General features: G+C 39.1%; 1 protein-coding gene across 1 annotated transcript in view; it reads left to right on the plus strand.

Annotated features, from left to right (window-relative positions):
- Window positions 1-4971: 4971 nt before the first annotated feature.
- The window catches only part of ghrhrb (growth hormone releasing hormone receptor b), a 41834-nt gene continuing 26698 nt past the window's right edge, over window positions 4972-20107 (plus strand). The window contains exons 1-2 of the mRNA XM_038715045.1: window positions 4972-5513; window positions 13519-13627. Coding sequence (XP_038570973.1) covers window positions 5412-5513; window positions 13519-13627 — 211 coding nt within the window. The 5' untranslated portion in view covers window positions 4972-5411. The remainder of the gene's footprint in view (window positions 5514-13518; window positions 13628-20107) is intronic.

Here is a 20107-nt window from a genome sequence, read left to right on the forward strand (position 1 = left end):
ACATTAGTTGATTTTTTAAGTGTTTTGTATATTGTTTAGCTTGCAGTCTCCTTCCTCCCAGTGTGAAACCATTGGGCAGGAATGTGTGTGACGTGCATTATTTCCTAAAATATAATCAGTTTCAATGTTCCTTGGTTGGTCTCTCAACTGAAAGTCTCTGATGTTACTTCCTCAATTCTTGTTAAATAACTTTTGCTAAACTGCAACAGTTCCGCTGAAATTACTACACCTCCACATGAGCTTCCAGTGTCCGATCTGAAGTCAAATTTAACTTCATCAATAAGATTTAGAGATTTCTGGAATAGACTCACAAACATTTGAGTCCTTTAACTAGAGGCCAAAATCATAGTAATGGACTGATAGTGATGTTTTGGTGTGTTCAGGCTGTTGTTTAATGATGATGCATTGTGTAATGTTGTGTAGAGCTTGAACAAATCACCTCTTACATAAAAGGAAATCTCTCTGGGGGGTTTTTCATAATGGAAAAATAATCTGTTGTGATTTAAAGAGATGAAATGGGACATCAGATGTGGAAAATAACAGAAAAGAGAACAGTTTGTCCCCAAGACAAAGTCAAGCAGATTCTTTCTCTTTCACTTTCGATTCATATTAATTCCCTGAAGGCTTATCCTAACCTTGACAGAGTCATAAACCTCAACCCTAAAAGAGACTGTACTCACCAGAAAAACTACAGCATCTGCCGTTTGCTCAAACTCTTAATGATTTACTTTTTGCCCGACGTGTGACCTTAAGCAGATGTGTGAACATCCCTCTCTAAATGCCCGGTCACACCAGAAAGTCACAGAGCCAGATTAATTTGCTGCGCATGGAAGATTGGTAATGTAGTGACTTGCAGGTCATGCAGCAGCTACCGTTAGTTGTGGTCAGTTTCGTTTGTGGCAAAAAGGGATATGAAGAGGAAAGCTCTACAGTTATTTCTTTTCATTTTGCAGAGCAGGAGTATATGATGAAAAGAAGGCTTTGTACACTTCCAGGTTCAATGCTAAAAGTATTTAATAAAGTCAAGCTTTTGTGCAAAAAAGGTTAATTCCAGAGTTTATAATGAAAAATACAGCACGTCTGTTACATGCAAGTACACAAGGTAATGTCTGTAAGTCAGATATATGGCAAATTCCACATGTTATATGACTGAGGACAAATCAATATAGAACGCAATCATGTACATTTATTCATTTAGCTGAAGCTTTATCCACTTACAATTGCTATATATGACAGAGGTTGCACGTCTAGGAGCAACTAGGAGTTAAGTATCTTGCTCAATGACACATTTGTGGGTGTCTCTCACACCAAAGGCATGTGTCTTATCCATTGCGATCAATCAAAAGATGTGTTTGCCTTCTTGCATCTTAGTATTATTATTATCTTAGCGTGAGTGTGGTCACTTGTTGAAAGGGTCAGGGTTATATAGAATTAGATGGTGAAACAGAGTTAATGATATGGTCAGCCTCACCTCTACAAGTGTTATTTATTAGTTCTTTAAGTGTCTAAAAGTCTAAAATGTATGTTTTATAGTGCCCTGAAAAATGTCCATAATGTCTATAGTTTGTATACTACTAAAAACCACCCAATGCAAAGCTTCATTCTATGAATGTTATTGATGGCAGAAAATAATGACACAAGTGCCTGAATCTATTTAAGCTTAATTTGATCTCTATGTAGTAGTAGAGGAGTAGGACATGGTGAATGCATGAATAAGGGAGTGATTTAAACTCATTTTCAAGAATCATTGGGAATATTTTAAGGCTGAAGCATGGAGATAATCTTACCATAACCAATGCGCATATGAATCCTTTTTGGATCAATAGGCAAGGGCCAAAAATCAATGACAAAAAGCCTGTTTTGTCATTTAGGTATGATAGTTGGTGCCCTAATCATAAAAAAAAAGAGGTTTATCTTTTGGGACGTTTGCTCTTAGATTGGAGGATAGAACTGATTTTTGTCCCAACATGATAAAGGCATAGCAAACACATAAACACACACATCTATTGAGAACAAACTGCTGCTTTATTGTGAGCCTTGTTCAGGCTCCAGAATGCAGCCTTGCAATATTCATTAAGCACAAACATACGTAAAGTGCCTAATCCCCCACTTGTCCACACCAGAAAAACTGCTATATAGGTCGATTGTGCAACAGCATATTACGGCCCATATTTACATTTATTGTAGTGGTCGCATGACAGTATTAAAGGAGGTAGTCAGGTGACGAAATATAAAGATTGACAAAGTCAACGGGGGTGGGTCAAAAAATAAACACGACTTTCACTCAGAAAACAGAGTTTTGCTTCCCATGTAGAAGAAAGTCAAAGTTGACTTATTTAAAGTTAAATAACGTTAGCCTACGTGCAGAGAAGGTGATTGGCTGCAATCTTCCATCTCTTGAGGACCTCTACGCCTCCAGGACTCTGAGGCGAGCAGGAAAGATTGTAGCTGACCCCTCCCACCCCGGACACAAACTGTTTCAGACTCTCCCCTCTGGCAAGAGGCTGCGGTCCATCAGGACCAAAACGTCTCGCCACAAAAACAGCTTCTTCCCGTCTGCAGCTAGACTCATCAACAAGGCCCGGGTCCCCCACTGACACTCCCCCCTCAAATAATCCAATCGTTTCTGCACATGTAAATATCACCTCATTTCATATCATGCATGAACCTGGCACATTGCACATATGTTGTTAATTGTTATTTTATTGGGTTTTTTTATATTGTCAATTTATACATTTATGCACACAACATCCTCTTCTGTTACAATATGTCTGCACAACACAAACCAGAGTAATGCACATGTAAATATCTGCCACATTGTTCTTTTTCTGCAAATAGTTGAATTACTTTTCTCTATTCTTCTATTATTTTTACAGTATATAACTTGCATTTGTTTTTTCCATATTTATATATTTAGACATCTATTTATGTCAGCTGTATGTCTGTCTGCGTGTTGCACCTTATCACCAAAGCAAATTCCTTGTATGGATACACTACTTGGCAATAAAGCTCCTTCTGATTACAGTAATTATGTCACTTGATTTACATAATATACTTATTTTAACCCCAAAAAAGTTTTTGCTAAACGTTTTGTTGCCTAAACCTAACCAAACTACGACAGCAGACAACAGTTAACTCCATATGACTTAAAACCCATACTTCCAACAATCGTACATGTCGTTTTGGGACAATTTACAATCAACATATTTGTCGTGGGTTTGACTCCAGCCCCGTGACCTGTACACAGGATAAGCGGTTGACGATGGATGGATGAATATTTTGACACTTAGGTGTGAGGACATGTTGCAGCCCCGTATTAGAACCACCCCACTCTTCTTTGTGCTCACAGGTGCTGCTGTCTGCAGGACATTCATTGTTGGTGGTCTGGTGGAAAAGCCAAAGGCAGCGTCTGTCATACATCAACCTCTGCAAGGTGCACACGTGCACGCACGCTTGCACGCAGATGCACACGCAGGAATGCTGTTTCAAAGCCAGCACCAATCCACAAGGAACAGATTTGGACAAACAGACAAGAGGCCGCACACAAACACACACACTGCTGCTCTGTGCAACCTGCACTGCATGTTTATTCTAACTGTTTGTATGAAGTGTGTATTGACTGAGCAATTAAACATAACTGCAAGGGCATGCCTACTGTACCACAGGACAGAACACACCACACACACACAGCAGGCATTATCCAATCTACCAGAATTCATTCCTATACTCTGCGTCTTTTCAAAGAAAATGTATGCAGTTAGAAATACAGTGAATATCATCTTATCTGTGACAAATGTAGTCTGTGAAAGGTCAGAATAGACTGCACAAAAGAAAACAAAACCACACCAAATATCATCTAACAATTAAGAGAGAGAGAGAGAGAGAGAGAGAGAGAGAGAAGTTGCAAAGTTTGCTAACATCAACCACCATAAACTTAAACCAGACCAATAAAAGCTGCTTTAAAACCACTGAGTGGATTTGATTCAACAAGTAATTCAACTTGTCTCTTTTTAAAAAGTTACGTAGACTCACTTTCATCCCGTTCTTTTCAATAGTCATGTTTTGTTTTCAACGTTTTCATGTGGATTTGAATATTAGTAGTATGTGAAAAATTTAGTGCTTCAAACATATTTGCATAACAAAATATCATTTGTTGATCCAGAATGAATCTTGACTCATGGTCCATTTACTAGATTTTTTCTGGAGCTTTCATCCGCACCTCATTATAGAGGTTCTGGGGTTTAGTTTAGCATCTGATATGGTTACATTTAACAAAAATGTATGTTGTGTTACGTTGTGTGTAACACAACATAAATTTTGATTATACAGAGATCTGTCCACGTTCCCAGCAGTCAACTCAAGACTCTGGCAAGATGAGGAGGCGCACTCCTGTTTTACATCGATGATGCTTGGTGTTCAAACGCAGTCAAGATGGACTGTTTCCCAAATATCAGACTTTTTATTGGAATATGAAATCATATTATCGTCATCTTGTTGCTGCTGTTTACATTCACTTCAGATGGAAATTCAAAAAATGCACTGCTGAATGTTCTTCACATGTATGTATATATTTCTTTTATTTAGACCTATTTGTTACCATATTTTAATATACACTTAATTATGTTGTGTGGGTAGCAAGAAGGAACTACAAATTATGTGGTGTTATGCAGCCTTCTGCTGTATGAAGCAAACAACCTTGTATAATTTAGAGCAAATTCAGAGTCCTTCATTGTCATTGCACAGAGTACAACAACATTTTTTGCATTCCTGATGGTGCATTCCTACCTAACAAACAATTAAAAGTTAAAAAAGTCTGAGCTAAAACATTTTATCTAAATATACAAATAAACAATACAAAGTGTGTGGATTACTATATCTGTAAAACAATGTGAAGCAATACAGTAACCAAACCTTTTATTAGCACCTGACATATTTCTCATATTGCACATTGCTGAATTGCAGTGGCCCTATGCACAGGCAGTTCAGTTGGGAATGTAATCTGCATACACGATACAGTGGAAATGATGCTGTCGAAATGTAAACATAGGTACGTGCTGTGCGCGCAGGTAAAGATTTACTCCAGATCCTCTCCTCTCTCATGTGTCAGCGCTCTGTTCTGCGCCGCTGCTGCGTCTTTGCGCTCCGCTCCCTCTCTGCCTTTTCAGGGAGCAGCGCACCTTGTTTGGCTCAGTCGAGTCCCCATGGTTCTCCTCCGCGCGTAATGCGGACTTTCTCCAGCACCGGACAACATTCATATCGGCAAACAGCCAACAGGCGGCTCAGTTCATGGATTGTTTCCAGGTCTGGAAATTTAATAAGGAAATAATTTCTTATTCTCGAAGACTGATATTGTCCCTGGACATATATTTTTACTTTTTTTCTGCGCAGTGCAAAGTGAACAAACCTTAAAAATGTTATTACACAGTATGTTCATCTCTGGAAGCTCGTGGTTGAAATGGATGGCCACATTACTTCACTTGGGTCTGTTCCTGCAGCTGGTGGTGTGGGAATCGGTGAGTTCACTCGCAACATTATGGCTATTATCTTCAGGATTGGCATGATGAGGTTTATGATAACACGTGATAATGATAATGAACAAGATAATGTAGCCTACGTGTTCTGGTTAAGACTGATTTTATTTTTGAAAAAGAGCTTTTTTGCTTGGCCCTGCATGAATAGTCTACATTTTAAAGATCTGATAGGAGATCAAGGTGACAAGTATTATTACATATTATTTTGTCTTAGCTTTGACAACCAGAAAAATATAATATATAACAAATATTTGTTTGTTTACTTGTCATTTCCTTCATTCTTGTATTCTATGTCCTCCTTTAGGGTTCATGGTGGAATAAAAAGGAGAAGGGTTTCAGATAGATTATATAACTGTTATAGATTTAATCCCATAAGCATTTTTAAACAATTGTGTAGCCTACTATTTTTATAATTTAGATATAGATTTCGATATATTTTATTGTGTTGGTGAGTTGCAGATTCAGTTCCCGAAAAATAAAGTTGTCGCGTTTAACTTATTGCACATCTATGCCAAAGTTAAAAATGTTTTTAAAGGTGGAAATGCTTTTAAAAGCTGCCCCATGTTGTCTGACATGATAATAATAATTACCTGTTGGATGACTAATGTGTCATGAGTGATGTCAAGTCCCTGATGATCACATGATTTAATGATGGATGTTTTATATTGAACCTCATTATTGGCTATTCTGTGTGGTGGTTTGATATTCCAGACTTTTGCCAAATCAGCTTGACTTTTGCGTTTTGCTATTTTTTGCTGCCCTAATAAGAAAAGTCATAACATTTGATAAATGAAACATGAATCGAGAGAAACATTGAGCTTTCAACAGGACCAACCAGTGATGAAAAACTGCACACATAGCCGTACCTCAAATAAATATTCAATAAATAAAAGAAAAGATCCAGTGGGGTCCTCTGTGGCTCCATTAACACTGGACACTCACTTGACTCTGCTGCCTTTGGCTCCAGAAAGACAACAGCAAAGAGAAATCATGAATATTTTCTCCTTGTGCATATGCACGTATGCCCAGTTTGAATTTCATACTTTGAAGACAATTCAGGGTGAAGAATATTCTTATTCTATTTTTATTATTTTTTTTATCCTCGTTTGAACTTGGATTGAATGCTGTGTGTTCATCTGTGGGTTCATCAGAGTCCAAATTATGATGGAGGATTTGATTTTGTGACATATGTTTCCTGGTCCTGAGGGGCAGGAGGTAGAGCAGGTCGCAGACTAATCAGAAGGCTGTGGTTTGCTCCTCCAATCTGCATGTCGAAGTGTCCTTGGGCAAGATATTGTCTCCTGAAGGCTGCATCATCAATGTATGAATGTATGTGAATGATTAGTACCTTTCTGATGTGCATTCTGCACTTTGCATTAGTGATGTGTGATACCACTTAATTCCTGTCCGATACCAAGTAATACCCAGGCTGGTATTGCAGGTACCGATACTTTTTACATATTTTATGTCTAGTTTAATGTGACCTCCCCCTCCCGTTTCTGTGTTTGAGAGAAATAAGGGAGTAGGCCGTAGCCTTACCAATTCAAAATAATAGCTGCATAATGACAAGACATCAAACGACAGATGTATTCTTTAATTATAATGAAAATATCCTGCTCAGAACTGCCGCTTCATAACATTATCCTGTTATTGTAACAGCCTTAATCTCAGATGTTTAGTGACATTTGCGGTATTGCCAAAGTATTTCACTGTCTTTGTGCACACATTACACAGAGCAACATTATTACCTTCACAGCTAAAATACAGCCAGACGTGACTGTTTTTACAGTCAGCCAGAGTCAGTATTCAATGGTGGGAAATGTAAATGTGAAGGGCTCTGTCACAGAGCCATAGTGCAAGCATGACTTTGACAAGCGGAAGGAAAAGTAGTTCCGAGTATAATTAGACCATCCTGGTGACAGTAAGATACTTATGAGAAAACACATACTCACTCCAAATGACTGAGTTTAGATATCGATCCTTTTATATAAGTATCGATCCTAGACCAGGAAAAGTTGGTATCAGAAATATTGATACTTTAGGATCGATCCGCACATCACTACTTGTACTACAGTGTAATAATGTGTGTGAATGGGCTGAATGTGACATGTATTGAAAAAGCTCTTTGAGCAGTTAGAAGACTAGAAAGGTATTATATAATATATACACAGTCCATTTACCATCCTAAAGACTAATGATGAGTTGTCCCATCCTTTATTAGCTACTTCCTTCAGACTCTGCTGCAATTCTGATTGATATCAAGACTGAAGGTGCTCATTCTATTCTCTCTGTGTTTTCACAATAGATCACTTTTGTTATCAATGACAGCAGGGGGGACGTCTAATGCATTAACCTGCTGTATCACTGTAAATTAATTTATCATGGCAGAAATGATTTATTGTGCACACGTATACTCCTAAAATATGTCATTTGTCTTGATCTTGTTTGACATTGTATCCTACTGATTAAAAAAACATTTTGTTATCTTGATTTGAAAGATTTAGTTAGATCATTTTGAATAGGCAGATTTGCGGTGACCTTTTTGACTCACTTTTGTGCATGTGCAGAACGGATCCGGCAGGCGTTTTTGACGAAAGATTTGGCACTGACACAACTGCCTGTTATGTTTACGATTTTATTAGGCTGTGATTGGCCAACCTGGCTTTACGGTAAGGGTCATATCACCGCCTGGTGGTTTGGCATGCTCTTGGCATGTCTATCATTTGGCACTGAATGTAAACATGGCACATTTGAGTACATAAATAACATTGCCCGTGTGAGATACTGTTATATTTGATGGGAGGTGGGGCAACTGTATACATACCCTAATCTGTAAAATTGTCCTCAAATGTGCATAAAGCAAAAATGATAATACTAAAGTACCTCATCTACTGAAGTACAGTACTTAACTGAATGTATGTAATTACATTCACCTTTATACACATTTAATGGAAGGACACTCAGGTTTCTCTACTGATTTTAGGAGACTATTCCAGAGCTTTTGAGCCCTGACGTCAAATTACTGTCTCCAGCCTGAGGCAACTCGTGTCTCTGCCTTAAAAACAAGCCCTAAAAACCTTAAAATCAATCCTAAATGCCACAGGTGACCAGTGCAGAAAGGTCAAAGTGGAGGAAATGTGCTCCAGTGTTTCTAGATTCACTGAGTTACCTTTCCTGGTGGCTGTATTTTGTTCAAACGGAAGGCAGTTAATTGATTTTTGGGGCAAATAATGAGCCACAGTAATCCTGTTTCTAGAAACAATGTCAGGTAGGGTTTCTGGAAATGAAAATAATGATGCAATTTTAAGAGATGCTCCTAAGCTGACAGTTAAGGTTGACTAGGTTATGCTGCAAAAAAAAGTTCAGATACATTTGAAGGGAGATCGATTTATTGAAAGGGTTGTTTTTGTGGTAGTTGATGTCAGAGATTGAGGTAGAACTCAAGAGTAGACTTGAGACTGGCAGGTTTGTAATTAAAGTCTTTTATTGAAAGAACAGGCAGGTGAGATGAGATGGTGGCTGGCTAGAGTGAGTGGCTGGGGTAATGGGGAAGATATCAGACAGAGCTCAGCCGGCTGGAGAGGAAGTCAGGTAGCCGGTGATTCTGAAGGCAGAGTATGCCTACGTTAGTTATGCAGGCAGGCACGATGAGCAAGTAACTATAGGCAACTAGACTTTAAGCTGCAAAGCTGAAACGCAGCACCTTACGTACTGGCTGAAGGAATTATCAGCACTGGTTTCTTGTAGTGTGGAGTAGATGCAGACCAGGTGCGCTGATGGCTGATAGCAGACAGGTGTGCATTGGGCCAAGCGAGGCGAGCCAAAGGAAACCACCCGCAACCATAAATGGAGAGAGGGAGAACACAGACAGACCAACACACCACATCAACCCAAAAGACAGAAATAACCAAAAACACCCATGAGGCATCACAGGCAGGAGTCAGGGAGGGGGAGTTGTGTAGTGCAGTTGAGTTTTGGCATAGGAAAAAGACAAGAGTTATGTTGCATACATTTATAAATTGCTTTATCTAATCATTAATTCTTCAAATGATAAATTTGGACAAAGATAAAAATGACTCTTTGGTGGAACTGCTTACAACTAATACACATACAACATGCAAGCTGTGGCAAAGGAACACACGAAGCTGCTCCCTTCAAAGGGGCACAACTCAACAACACTAAGAGTCTACAGCCATCCTAAAAGCTCTGTGAAGCTGTGCAAGGACAGATAGCGGGTATAGTGTTTACCATGCTCACCATCTTAGTCTGCTGAGGGGAATGTCATTCGTTTTTTTAATTGAAAAATCATAAGGATCATAACATTCATTACAATTCATCCTGAAGGGGACATGAATGTCTGAGCCAAATTTAATGGTAATCCATCTAACAGTTGTTGAGAAATTTCACTTAAAGCTTCAAATGTGAACATTATGGTGACTCTACAGGAGAAGTCAGGTGATCACCAACGTCATTCAAAATCATCATCTGAGAAACATGAATGTCTGCACAAGAGTTTGTGTCAATCTATCAGGTAGATGTTGAGATAATTAAGTGGATATGGGAAACTTTCTAGTTTGCTGTAGGAGGTCTGATGGATTCAATGTACCTGCGTATCATCAGCATAGAAATGAGAAGGAATACTAATAATTACTTGACTGGAGGTAAGAGGTATATTGAAAACATTAAAAAGGGACACACACACACACACACACTCTCTAATGGCACCAGAGACCTGGTGATTACCTGTCCTTTGTGTTACTGTGAAATATAAAATGATGGTAGCTTGGCCAGAGGCAACTGTAATCACCCAGTTAAGACACTGATTGAATTTAAATTACATTGCAACCACCTAAACTGTTGCCATTTAAGATCGAGGGTTACAATAATTACAGGGCATCCTCAAATGCCACCCCTCCATCCTCCAACACACACACACACACACACCCCAATCTGATTTAATATTCTGCGTCTTGGGAAAACATCTGCCGTGCTCTGCACCTCATCGGATTCTCTGCACATCACTAAACTGTAAAATTACACATTGTGTTGCTTCATAAGACAGCAAGCTGTGCTACTATCTTGCTTGTATAAACGAGGTTTGTTCCATAAACCTGCAGGGTTGATATGACTGTGTCATGGTGAGGCTGTGCTGCCAGATACATTTTTTCCAGCTACACAGAGGCATTTGTTGCTGCTGTATAAACTATTAATGGTTAGATGATGAGTTTATGGGCCACCCAGTTTAAATAAATTGTATAAATATTTAGCCTTTTCACATGTGTTTAGGGGGTACTGCGGATTTATCAGATAATCTTTAAAATAGAAAATGAGTGTATTTCATTTAGAACTGCTGGAAAATAGGGAGGCATTCATTTTGCTGATACAGTCTAATCCAAGCTTTGTAGGTCTGTGTTGTGTAGGAAACTGGGGGATTTATCCAACTGTGGGACCCGCCGACAGACCAACATTGACATTCTTAGTAACATGCCACTAGCATGGCTAAAATCCACCCATCCAACATGTTGAAAGGTCAGCAACCTCGGCCTTTTCTTGTTATCTCAAGAAAAAATGTCCTCCTTCGGCAAAGGTTAAAATATGTCCATGCTGCAGGGATGTGCGCTGTATTATTGACAAGACGGCCAACTCCACCCACTTCATTAGCATTTTGAGATAATAATTTTGAGCATAATCACAAAAAAAAAAAATCACAAAACTTCCCCTAACTTCACCTCAAAGTGTTTTAGAAGTCTAAACCCAACCACGTCTGGGACCAAGGATGCAAACCTTTTTCGTAGGTGCAGTTACTGAGCTTTGTTTGAACATATTTGTCAAAACAATTTATAGTACATAAATGTTATTTTTAGAAGACAGGGTTGAAATAAGACAGAGGGACATTTTATTTGATCAAATAATTCTCTTTTTCTCTTTCTTTTTGCTTAGTTTTGACTCAGAGACTCCCAGAACAAGAAAGAACTCCTATTTACGTCAGTAGTATCTCAACAACTGGTTCAATGAAGGAAAAACACATATACACACTGTGGACACACACATATTGACAGTCAGACAGCAATAACTTGACAGCTATAGGGAAAGATACCCTGCAACAGACCAGGTGGTGTTCTGTTCAGCGTGAGCAGTGAGCATCTCCTCTTGCGTTAATCCTGGACACTGCAGCACTGTGAGAGGATAAGGTCAAATGTCACGCTCACCTGCAGCGTCTCCATATGTTCAACCAACAGGCAGGTGTTCTACCTGTGATGGGCCACACATTTAAAGCAAGCACATTCACCGAAATCACTTAGAGAAGAACAAGAACGTACTTTATTGTCACATACACGTTGCGAAATTCATCCTCTGCATTCAACCCATCGCTTGAAGGGACAGCCACGGGGACAAACTCCAGATTGAGATGCCATGACTGGAGAACCTGCCTAACATGTTTTTGATGGTGGGGAAAACTGGAGCACCCTGAGAAAACACACGCAGACACAGGGAGAACATGCAAACTCCACACAGAAAGCCCTTACAAGCCTTCAAAGCAATTATAGGGTTTAGTTCTCCAATGACAGCAAAACAGATTTGTGACATGATTGCACAAAAATAATTTGACTGCAGGGTGGAGATACTCCTGGAATCTATATTTTCTTGGCATATGTGAATTTATACAACCTTCTTGGATTATTATAGGATTATACATTTCTGTACGTTTCTGTCCTCCTCCTCTTCATGTTCTTCAGAAGGCGCGAAAAGCAGGGCAACAAGGCAGAGGAGCTTTGACAGTAGATGTCAGGATTTTAAGAGGAAGTCACTGAACTCCCACGTTTCAGCTGTCAGGAGTGCTGATTACCGTATAGAGGTTCATCACTAGAGGGGAACCGCTAACACCCTCTGGGTTTTCAAGTGGGGTGAAAGGTAGGGCAACGATGTGTATTAGATTAAACTCACATAAACATTGGACAGACAGAGCAAAACGTTAAAAGATGGACAGATCAATACGTCAGTAATGGACACATTGATACTCAAACTGCTTACTTGCTATCTATCTATTAAACAACATTGATCATAAAAGGGTTTTAAACCTTTTAATGCAATCACAATGTCACTTAAATGCCCTTTCTGCATTAAATAGCTGTTTGTGTCACTGAACAGACCCCTGGTGACCTCTGTAAAAAAACAGAAAATACAAAACTCCCAAACGCCCAAAGCACAGGTTGCCTCCATTATTCTGTTGAATACATTTTTAAGTGATCACTTGATGAAATGCACAACTTTCTGTATTCTGCATTATGTTTGAATCCCTGTTTTCATTTGGTTGTTTAGTGTGAATGCTTATAAAGCAATATTTTGCTGAATCATTTAGATGCTTTAACAGTAGCTGAATTTGTGAATCAGCCACACTTGCAAAAGGTGAATTATGTGCCAGCTACCAAAGTGTATCTGATTTTCCATGCATTAGTGTGTTGATCTTAATGTGTGAAGCTACATAAAGTACTACTGGATGGCTGTGTTCTAAACAGACTTTAGTGGCATGATAATGTGATGAATAGTAGCACAGAGAGTTCAGACAGGGTGAATGTTGAACACTAAAAATGATTAATTCATTCAATATTTTAACAGCTTTGGGCAGCTCTTAAAAATAGTGCCTGTCTTACTTATGTATCAACCAAATGAAAGTAAAAGGTACTTGTTTATATTGGTCATAGTTTCTTGGTATTTTTGTTAAATTGTATTTAAATTAGCTAACTTGTGTCACAAGACTTTAATTTATTCGTTAATCTCATCCTAAATAGTGGACTGTAGGTTGTATTGTTGTATAAAATATTTAAGTCTTACATTAATATTGTTGCGTCACGTTTGGCTGAGACGTCTTTCATCCGGTGATTCCTGCAGACATGTGTCATGTCAGTGTAAACACCGCTAACGTAGCTCCCTGCTAAACCTTGTATCATAATTAGTGCAACTCAACTCTGCCATTATCTGTTCTTAGACAGAGGCCATCCACCCAGACTGCGCCGTGGTGGTCCAGCTCATGAAGGCTCAGGAAGAATGCAACCAGATCCTCAAACGGGAGGAGAACAACCACTCCGCCAAGACAGGTCTGTGTCTTTTATTTAACACTGATTTAAACACATACTTACAAAGTGGGAAGTGGGACTCTTCCCACATGCTACATTTGGGGACAAACATTGTGCCCACAAGGTTAACCTTTAGTCTTAAGATTGGTTTTAAAGTAAAGAATAGAATTAAACTTTGACTAAGGTTAGAGAAAAGGTTGGTTTTGGGTATGTAGTGGTTATGGTGTAGGTCAGGATAACCCTCCAGAGAATTAATTTGAGTCAGGACAGTGTGACAAAACCAAAACGTGTGTGTACAAAGGTGAACCATTTTCTCCATTCTCTGTACTTGAGTCATTTTTATGGTGTTTTTTTGGTGTATTTTATGAATGTCTGAATGTTGGCATGAGTTGTAAAGTGCTTTGAGTGGTCGGTAGACTTGAAAAGCACTAGATAAATGCAGTCCATTTACTCACTCCATCCTGATTTTTACTCTTGGAAAACAGTCTTTACACCCCTGAATAAAACACACAAAACACATTAGAATTAGAAATCACTCTCTCAGTGTAGGCCATTTCAATTGGTTGCCATCAGAAGCGGTCCTCAGTGAGTCATGTCAAGACATTTAGGATTAAATTTAAAAAGGTTCTAAGGTTTGAGTTTGATGGACAGTGAATTTTACAGTACTGGACAAATTCAAATGTCACAGGGATGCAGAAGATTTTTACATTTCACTTAGAATCATTCTGGGCTGAAAGGTTCCCTTGTCATCCTGTTACACATTATATTATACATCAGAAATACTTCAGAAATGTTTGCTTTCATGAGAGATCAGAATCTTACAGTACATTATATATATATATATATATATATACTGAACATAATCCATGCATCCTCCACACCTGCATGTAAAGCTCACTGCAGCTGATTGTTGCGGATCTGTAATCAACAGCATGGCGAGCACATTTGCTTCCTGTTATCAAATTACAATCTTTCATGTGGCAGAGCAGCCCAAACAATCAAGGGAACTAATCAAGCGAGGAGATGTCTGGATTAAAGGAGCTGATTGGTCAACCTGTTTCATGTCTGCGGCTCAGGTATAAGGTGAGCTAACTGAAGCAGAGGAGATTCATCCATTATCCTCCCTTCAGTGCCTCAGAAAAAAAAAGTCAGCCACTGGAACAGCTTGTCCTTCACGAGGACGTTTTCCATCTCAAATTCGGTATTAAAGCATATTGATTACACCGGAAATATGAATTCTCTTTGTTTTGAAGTGTTTCAAGTTATGCGACAGGTTCATTCCAGGCAAGTAAGCTCTGGCACTCCTCGTCTGCTCGCCTGTGACTGACACAGCTGGTGTCACTCAGGATTAATTGCATCATTTGTCACCCTTTCCTGTGAGCATCCCTAGCAAAGACATGACAATTAGCATTTGAAGCGGCACGCTGCTTCAAGGCCGAACACTGACGTAGACTGAGGCACTGCTTCACTTCTCCAGTCAGCTTTCAGAAATTTGAACTCTGAAGAAGAAGAAACAGTCCCAACTGCTCCTGTTTGGCCCAGTCTCTTAGCCAGCCCACCAAATACAAACACAAGCATCGAAGCGCTCAAATCTTTATTTATATAGATGTGGGAGCTCTGAAAAAATCCAAGCAGCAAAAACAGATTCTGGGAGAAGTAATGGACACACACAAACATTTAATCTTTGTTAAATCAGTGCCATAAAGCATAAAGTTGGGGTGGAAAGAGCTTCTGCAGCTAACGCTGTTGGTCTGAGCGTCTCAGCAGAGTGATAGTAAGAAGCGTCGGGTTAAAATGTCCACACTGTGCACCTCCATGAATAGGATTGGACGTTGATAGTCAGCTAGTAGTGAAGCAGCAGAAAAATTAGCTACTGGTGAATCATGAAGCAACGAATGCAACTGTGACTTTAATGCTATGCTCCATTTGTTTAGCATTTTCATGCAGGTTGTTGAAGTACAAAGTCCATTTTAGTTGAATGAGAAACTAGTAGAGGCTGGAACATGCCTCTCTTTCTAAACGTTAACATGACCAACGAAGGTTAAAATAAAGGGCAACTGGACTTGGTTGAAGATACTGGAAGACGTTTCGTCCCTCATCCAAAGGACTTCTTCAGTTCTGACTGACTGGCAGGGAAACTCAGCTACTCAGGTCAAGACTCTGCAGTCTACTTACATCTGAAGGACAGAGGACACTCGTTTGAGGACCACCAGGTGCACATTTTAGACAGAGAAGATGGATGGTTTGAAAGAGGTGTCAAGGAAGCATCTACACCAGGGTTGAGAAGCCGTCATTGAACAGGGGAGGGGGTCTACGCCACCACTTATCCCCCACTTACAATGCTGTCCTTTCATCACTTCCCAGGAAACTCAACAAACGTAACCTATTGGCCTCAGGTGAAGATACCAACGATGGTCGTTCAGTCTTGGCCACAGGTAGTCTCAACGACTGTAACGACTGTCGTCACAGCAACAAGGAACACTAACGAACCAGCGGTATCGATGACCCGGGATAACGACCCCACTGAGGTTAAATAGCTGAGTTTCCCTGCCAGTCAGTCAGAACTGAAGAAGTCCTTTGGATGAGGGACGAAACGTCTTCCAGTATCTTCAACCAAGTTCAGTTGCCCTTGATTTTAACCTTCGTTGGATAACTATGACCTGGATGACTGAGAATCTTCATAGACGTTAACATCTATCTGTTTCAAACTCACCTGCTGACAGGAAGCACCACTCTATTCATACATCCTCAGACGTTTACATGCGTCTTCACAGAAACTAGAAAGAAACAGTAAAACAATGGAAAACTAATCCACATTAAAGATAGCAACATAGAATTAGGCTACACTTCCTACTTCTACCTGTGCCTGTGAACTGCCGTGGCTCGCAAATGTAGTGTCCACACAGACAAGTCGCTGCTACTGCCAGCCCTATCTTACATTAAGTTTGCCTTTGATAATGGAAATCAATATTAGAATGTTTAATTTCAGAATACATTTCATTTATATTTAGTTTAGGCAGAAAAAGGTTTAGAAGTGTGTGTGTGTGTGTGTGTGTGCTCTATTGAACAAAATAAATAATAACCACATGAAATCTCTAGATGAGGTGCTGCTGCAGACGCGTGGCTGATCTAACCTGTTAACGTGAAATGAAAAGTGGTTCCGCACTGCGCTGCTCAGGTAGGCGGTGTGGCCTGGGCATTAGAGCATGTCAGTTCAAAAGAGATCTATGTGGTGGGTAAGTGAAGTGAAGTAAAATGAATAGAATCAAAAGACAATTTTCCTCTCTACTCTTGTTTTTATACAGTTTGGTGTTTCAGAAGCGCAGTTATCAGTTGTGTGCATAGCCATGTAGTCTAATGTAGTGCTAAATAAACAGTGAAAGTTGTCAGGCCATGGAAAATCTAATCTAAATGAGCTGGAGTTTAACACAGGTTGGTTTGATTTTGGACAGAGATATACTTTTGTTTTTGACAATTAGGATGTGTTATATTTGACATTTTACAACATTTAAGGGATGTTTTAAAATGTCAAATGTTGTTTGACATTATGTTCTGCTCATTTGTATAATTTGTGCAATGAATTAGCAAAATCAAGATTACAAATTTGTGCACAGGGGCGAGTTTAGAAGCCTTTGAATTTGGAGGCAGACCAGGACACCATAAGTAAAAATATGTGTGATTCACATTTAAAGCCCTGGTTGTTAAAAAAAAAACTATGCAATCAGTAGTTACATAGTTTATTCAGTGTAATAAATTAATAAAATAAATAAATGTAAGTATTCTAATATGAAACTATATCAAATAGCTACTATTCATTTGTAGTTGTTTTGCTATCTCTTTGTGGTCACTTTGCGTCTCACATGTTGCTATTGGTTGAAAAACAAAGATGAACTTTAGTGTTTAGTTGACACTGGATATTGTTGTAAGTTTGTGGTTGTTTTGCATGTCTTTGTGGCGCTGCCCCTGTTTGGCACACAGATGATCAATTCGAGAGCATATATAAGTACATCTTTTATACAAAAAAACTTTGTTTTCCCCAATACACCTGTCAAGCTTTGAAAGAATGAAATCATGGACATGTTGAATTTGTATTTATTTCATGACACCAGGCAAAGATGTTTCTCCAACTGGGGAAAAGCAACACAAACTATTTTGACATTTTGTAAGCATGACAATCCAATGCTCTCCACAATCCCAGTAAATTTAGTTTATTCCCATAGGGATAACTTAGTTAAAAGGGACCATTTGATAATTTGACTAATTCTACTTTTGATTATCGAGCACATTCTGAGACTAGCTAAGCTTGTTTAACTCAATGCAAGAGACATAGTTGTTCATTTCAATATGAGGTCAAACAGGTGCGTTTGGGAACACGATTCACCTGCAAATCCTTTCAGTCTAATTCATGAAGAGGGGAAGAATCTATCAGGTGTGACTAAATGAGGGACAAACAGATGGATGGGGATGATGAGTGGAGACGAAGGGTGATTGTGATGAAATTGTGAGGCTTCGTAATGGCAATGTTGCAAAAGACTGCACATGTAGGGGCAACTAATAGATACACACAGTTGTTAGTGTGGTTAGCTTTGTCTGTAATATGTAAAAAGACAGACAGTAAAACAGCACCAAAACAGGTAAAAACACACCTCACTTTCACTTTGTGCCCTTTTTCTCTTTCCTGATTCCTCAACAACTGTCCAGTAGAAAGAGGGAGAGAGGGCAGATGTCTCGTCTACTTTGGGTTATTTATTTAGTTAGTGACAGAGGAAATGAGGACGCAATGCAGGAGTAAAGAGAGACAACAGTCTTCTCCCTTTTCAACAGAAACTTGTAATTAGACTCACAGTGAACAACAGCCAGCCGCATGAATGTATGTGTGAGATGGCTGGCTGACACCACGGTTGGCATTTCCACAGATCAGTACACACCTGAATGTCCTGCCCTCTCTGTGTCTTTGTGGTCCCTTGTTATTTTCATTTTCACAAGTAATTACACAGAGAAAATACCAGAGGTGGAAAGTAACACAGCAAAGTTTGTCACAGAAATGATTGGTCTATAAACATATCAACAAATAAATTAATCAACAACAATCTTTAAGTAATCCATCAAACAAAAATGGTAAATTTTCAAAGGTTTCAGCTTCTTAAATCTGAGGATTTGCTGCTTTTCTGTTTTATATGATTGTAAATCTAGTGTCTTTAGATTTTGGACTGCTGGTTGAACAAAATAGAATATTTTTGTTTATTGGATAGAGACAGTAGAGAGACAGGAAACGTGGGGAGAGAAAGAAGGGTATGATAGCCGGAATCAAACCAAGGACATTGCAGTTATCTGGTAACGACCGGATGCCCAAATTCATTTTATATATATATATATATACAAACACACACACACAGTGTGTGTGTGTGTGTGTGTTGTGTGTGTGTGTATATATATATATATATATATATATATATATATATATCTTAAAGATATTTAGAGCTGATAAACAGTAATGTTAACCATGATAAACAGCATGTCTACAGCTAGGTGCTCAAGTGGACCACCTAGAAGAGAACTGCGTGGCCCTAGTGTAATTTGAGTTTGAAAGCATTGGTGTACACATGCAACTTATCATCTTAGAGGAAAACATTATAAATTTTCACTCCTTTCCGTCTGCAGCATCCAGTTCCAGATAATTTGTAATAAATGTTTCACCAAAATGTGGACATTTCTTTAGCTATTTATTGGATGAAGATTCAACATTCAGTTTTGCCTGGATTATCAGTGTTATGTGGTAATGGGGGATTGTACGGTTTGAGTTTGTGGAGCAGGAGGGAGGTTAAATAAAAGAGATCCAGGGAGTATCTTTGTTTTAAACCTACCTATCTACCTATCTTAAACCTACACAAACACTGAATTTCTGGTCTAGCTCTTTGCCCTTCTGAATATCTCCCCCCTGTCACTTCTTCCACCTCGCCTTCTCTGTCCACCTCTGCTTCTCCCTTATCACATAAAATTCTTTATTGAAAGGGGGGAAATTGTAGTATACAGATCCCAATGGAACCTTTCCTCCTGTAATATTTGTAAAAATACTACAGCAGCAGCAATGTACATGAAAAACAGAAGACGATTGAACCATGAAAACACTGGAAAGTGAAGAGTGGGAGGGAGAGTTGTAGCCAGAGGAGGAACAAAATACTGCGATATGGCCATGCAGTCAAAGAGGAAATACATGACATTCACCGGTCAGATTTGACTTTGTTTACCTGCCTCGGAAAGATAATCCAACAAATCAAATTTGATGGCAGCTGTGCTTCAAGCATTAAACACACAATGAAGTGTTGCTCTTGTTAATGCTGTCTCGTATACCAGTCATGGCCATGAGAGTCAAGTCTTCTAAGCATCTCTAATGAGGCTGCGTGTGCTTGTTCAACTAAAAATGTTGTGGGACCTCTGCGGGATTTGCAATCCTGTCTTCAAGATGATATGTTCATTTTTTTTCTATTGTTATTTTGCCAA

The sequence above is a fragment of the Micropterus salmoides genome, unplaced genomic scaffold (assembly GCF_014851395.1).
Source record: "Micropterus salmoides isolate LMB-PRFRI ecotype aquatic unplaced genomic scaffold, ASM1485139v1 Ms_hic_scaffold_13, whole genome shotgun sequence".
Taxonomy (NCBI): domain Eukaryota; kingdom Metazoa; phylum Chordata; class Actinopteri; order Centrarchiformes; family Centrarchidae; genus Micropterus; species Micropterus salmoides.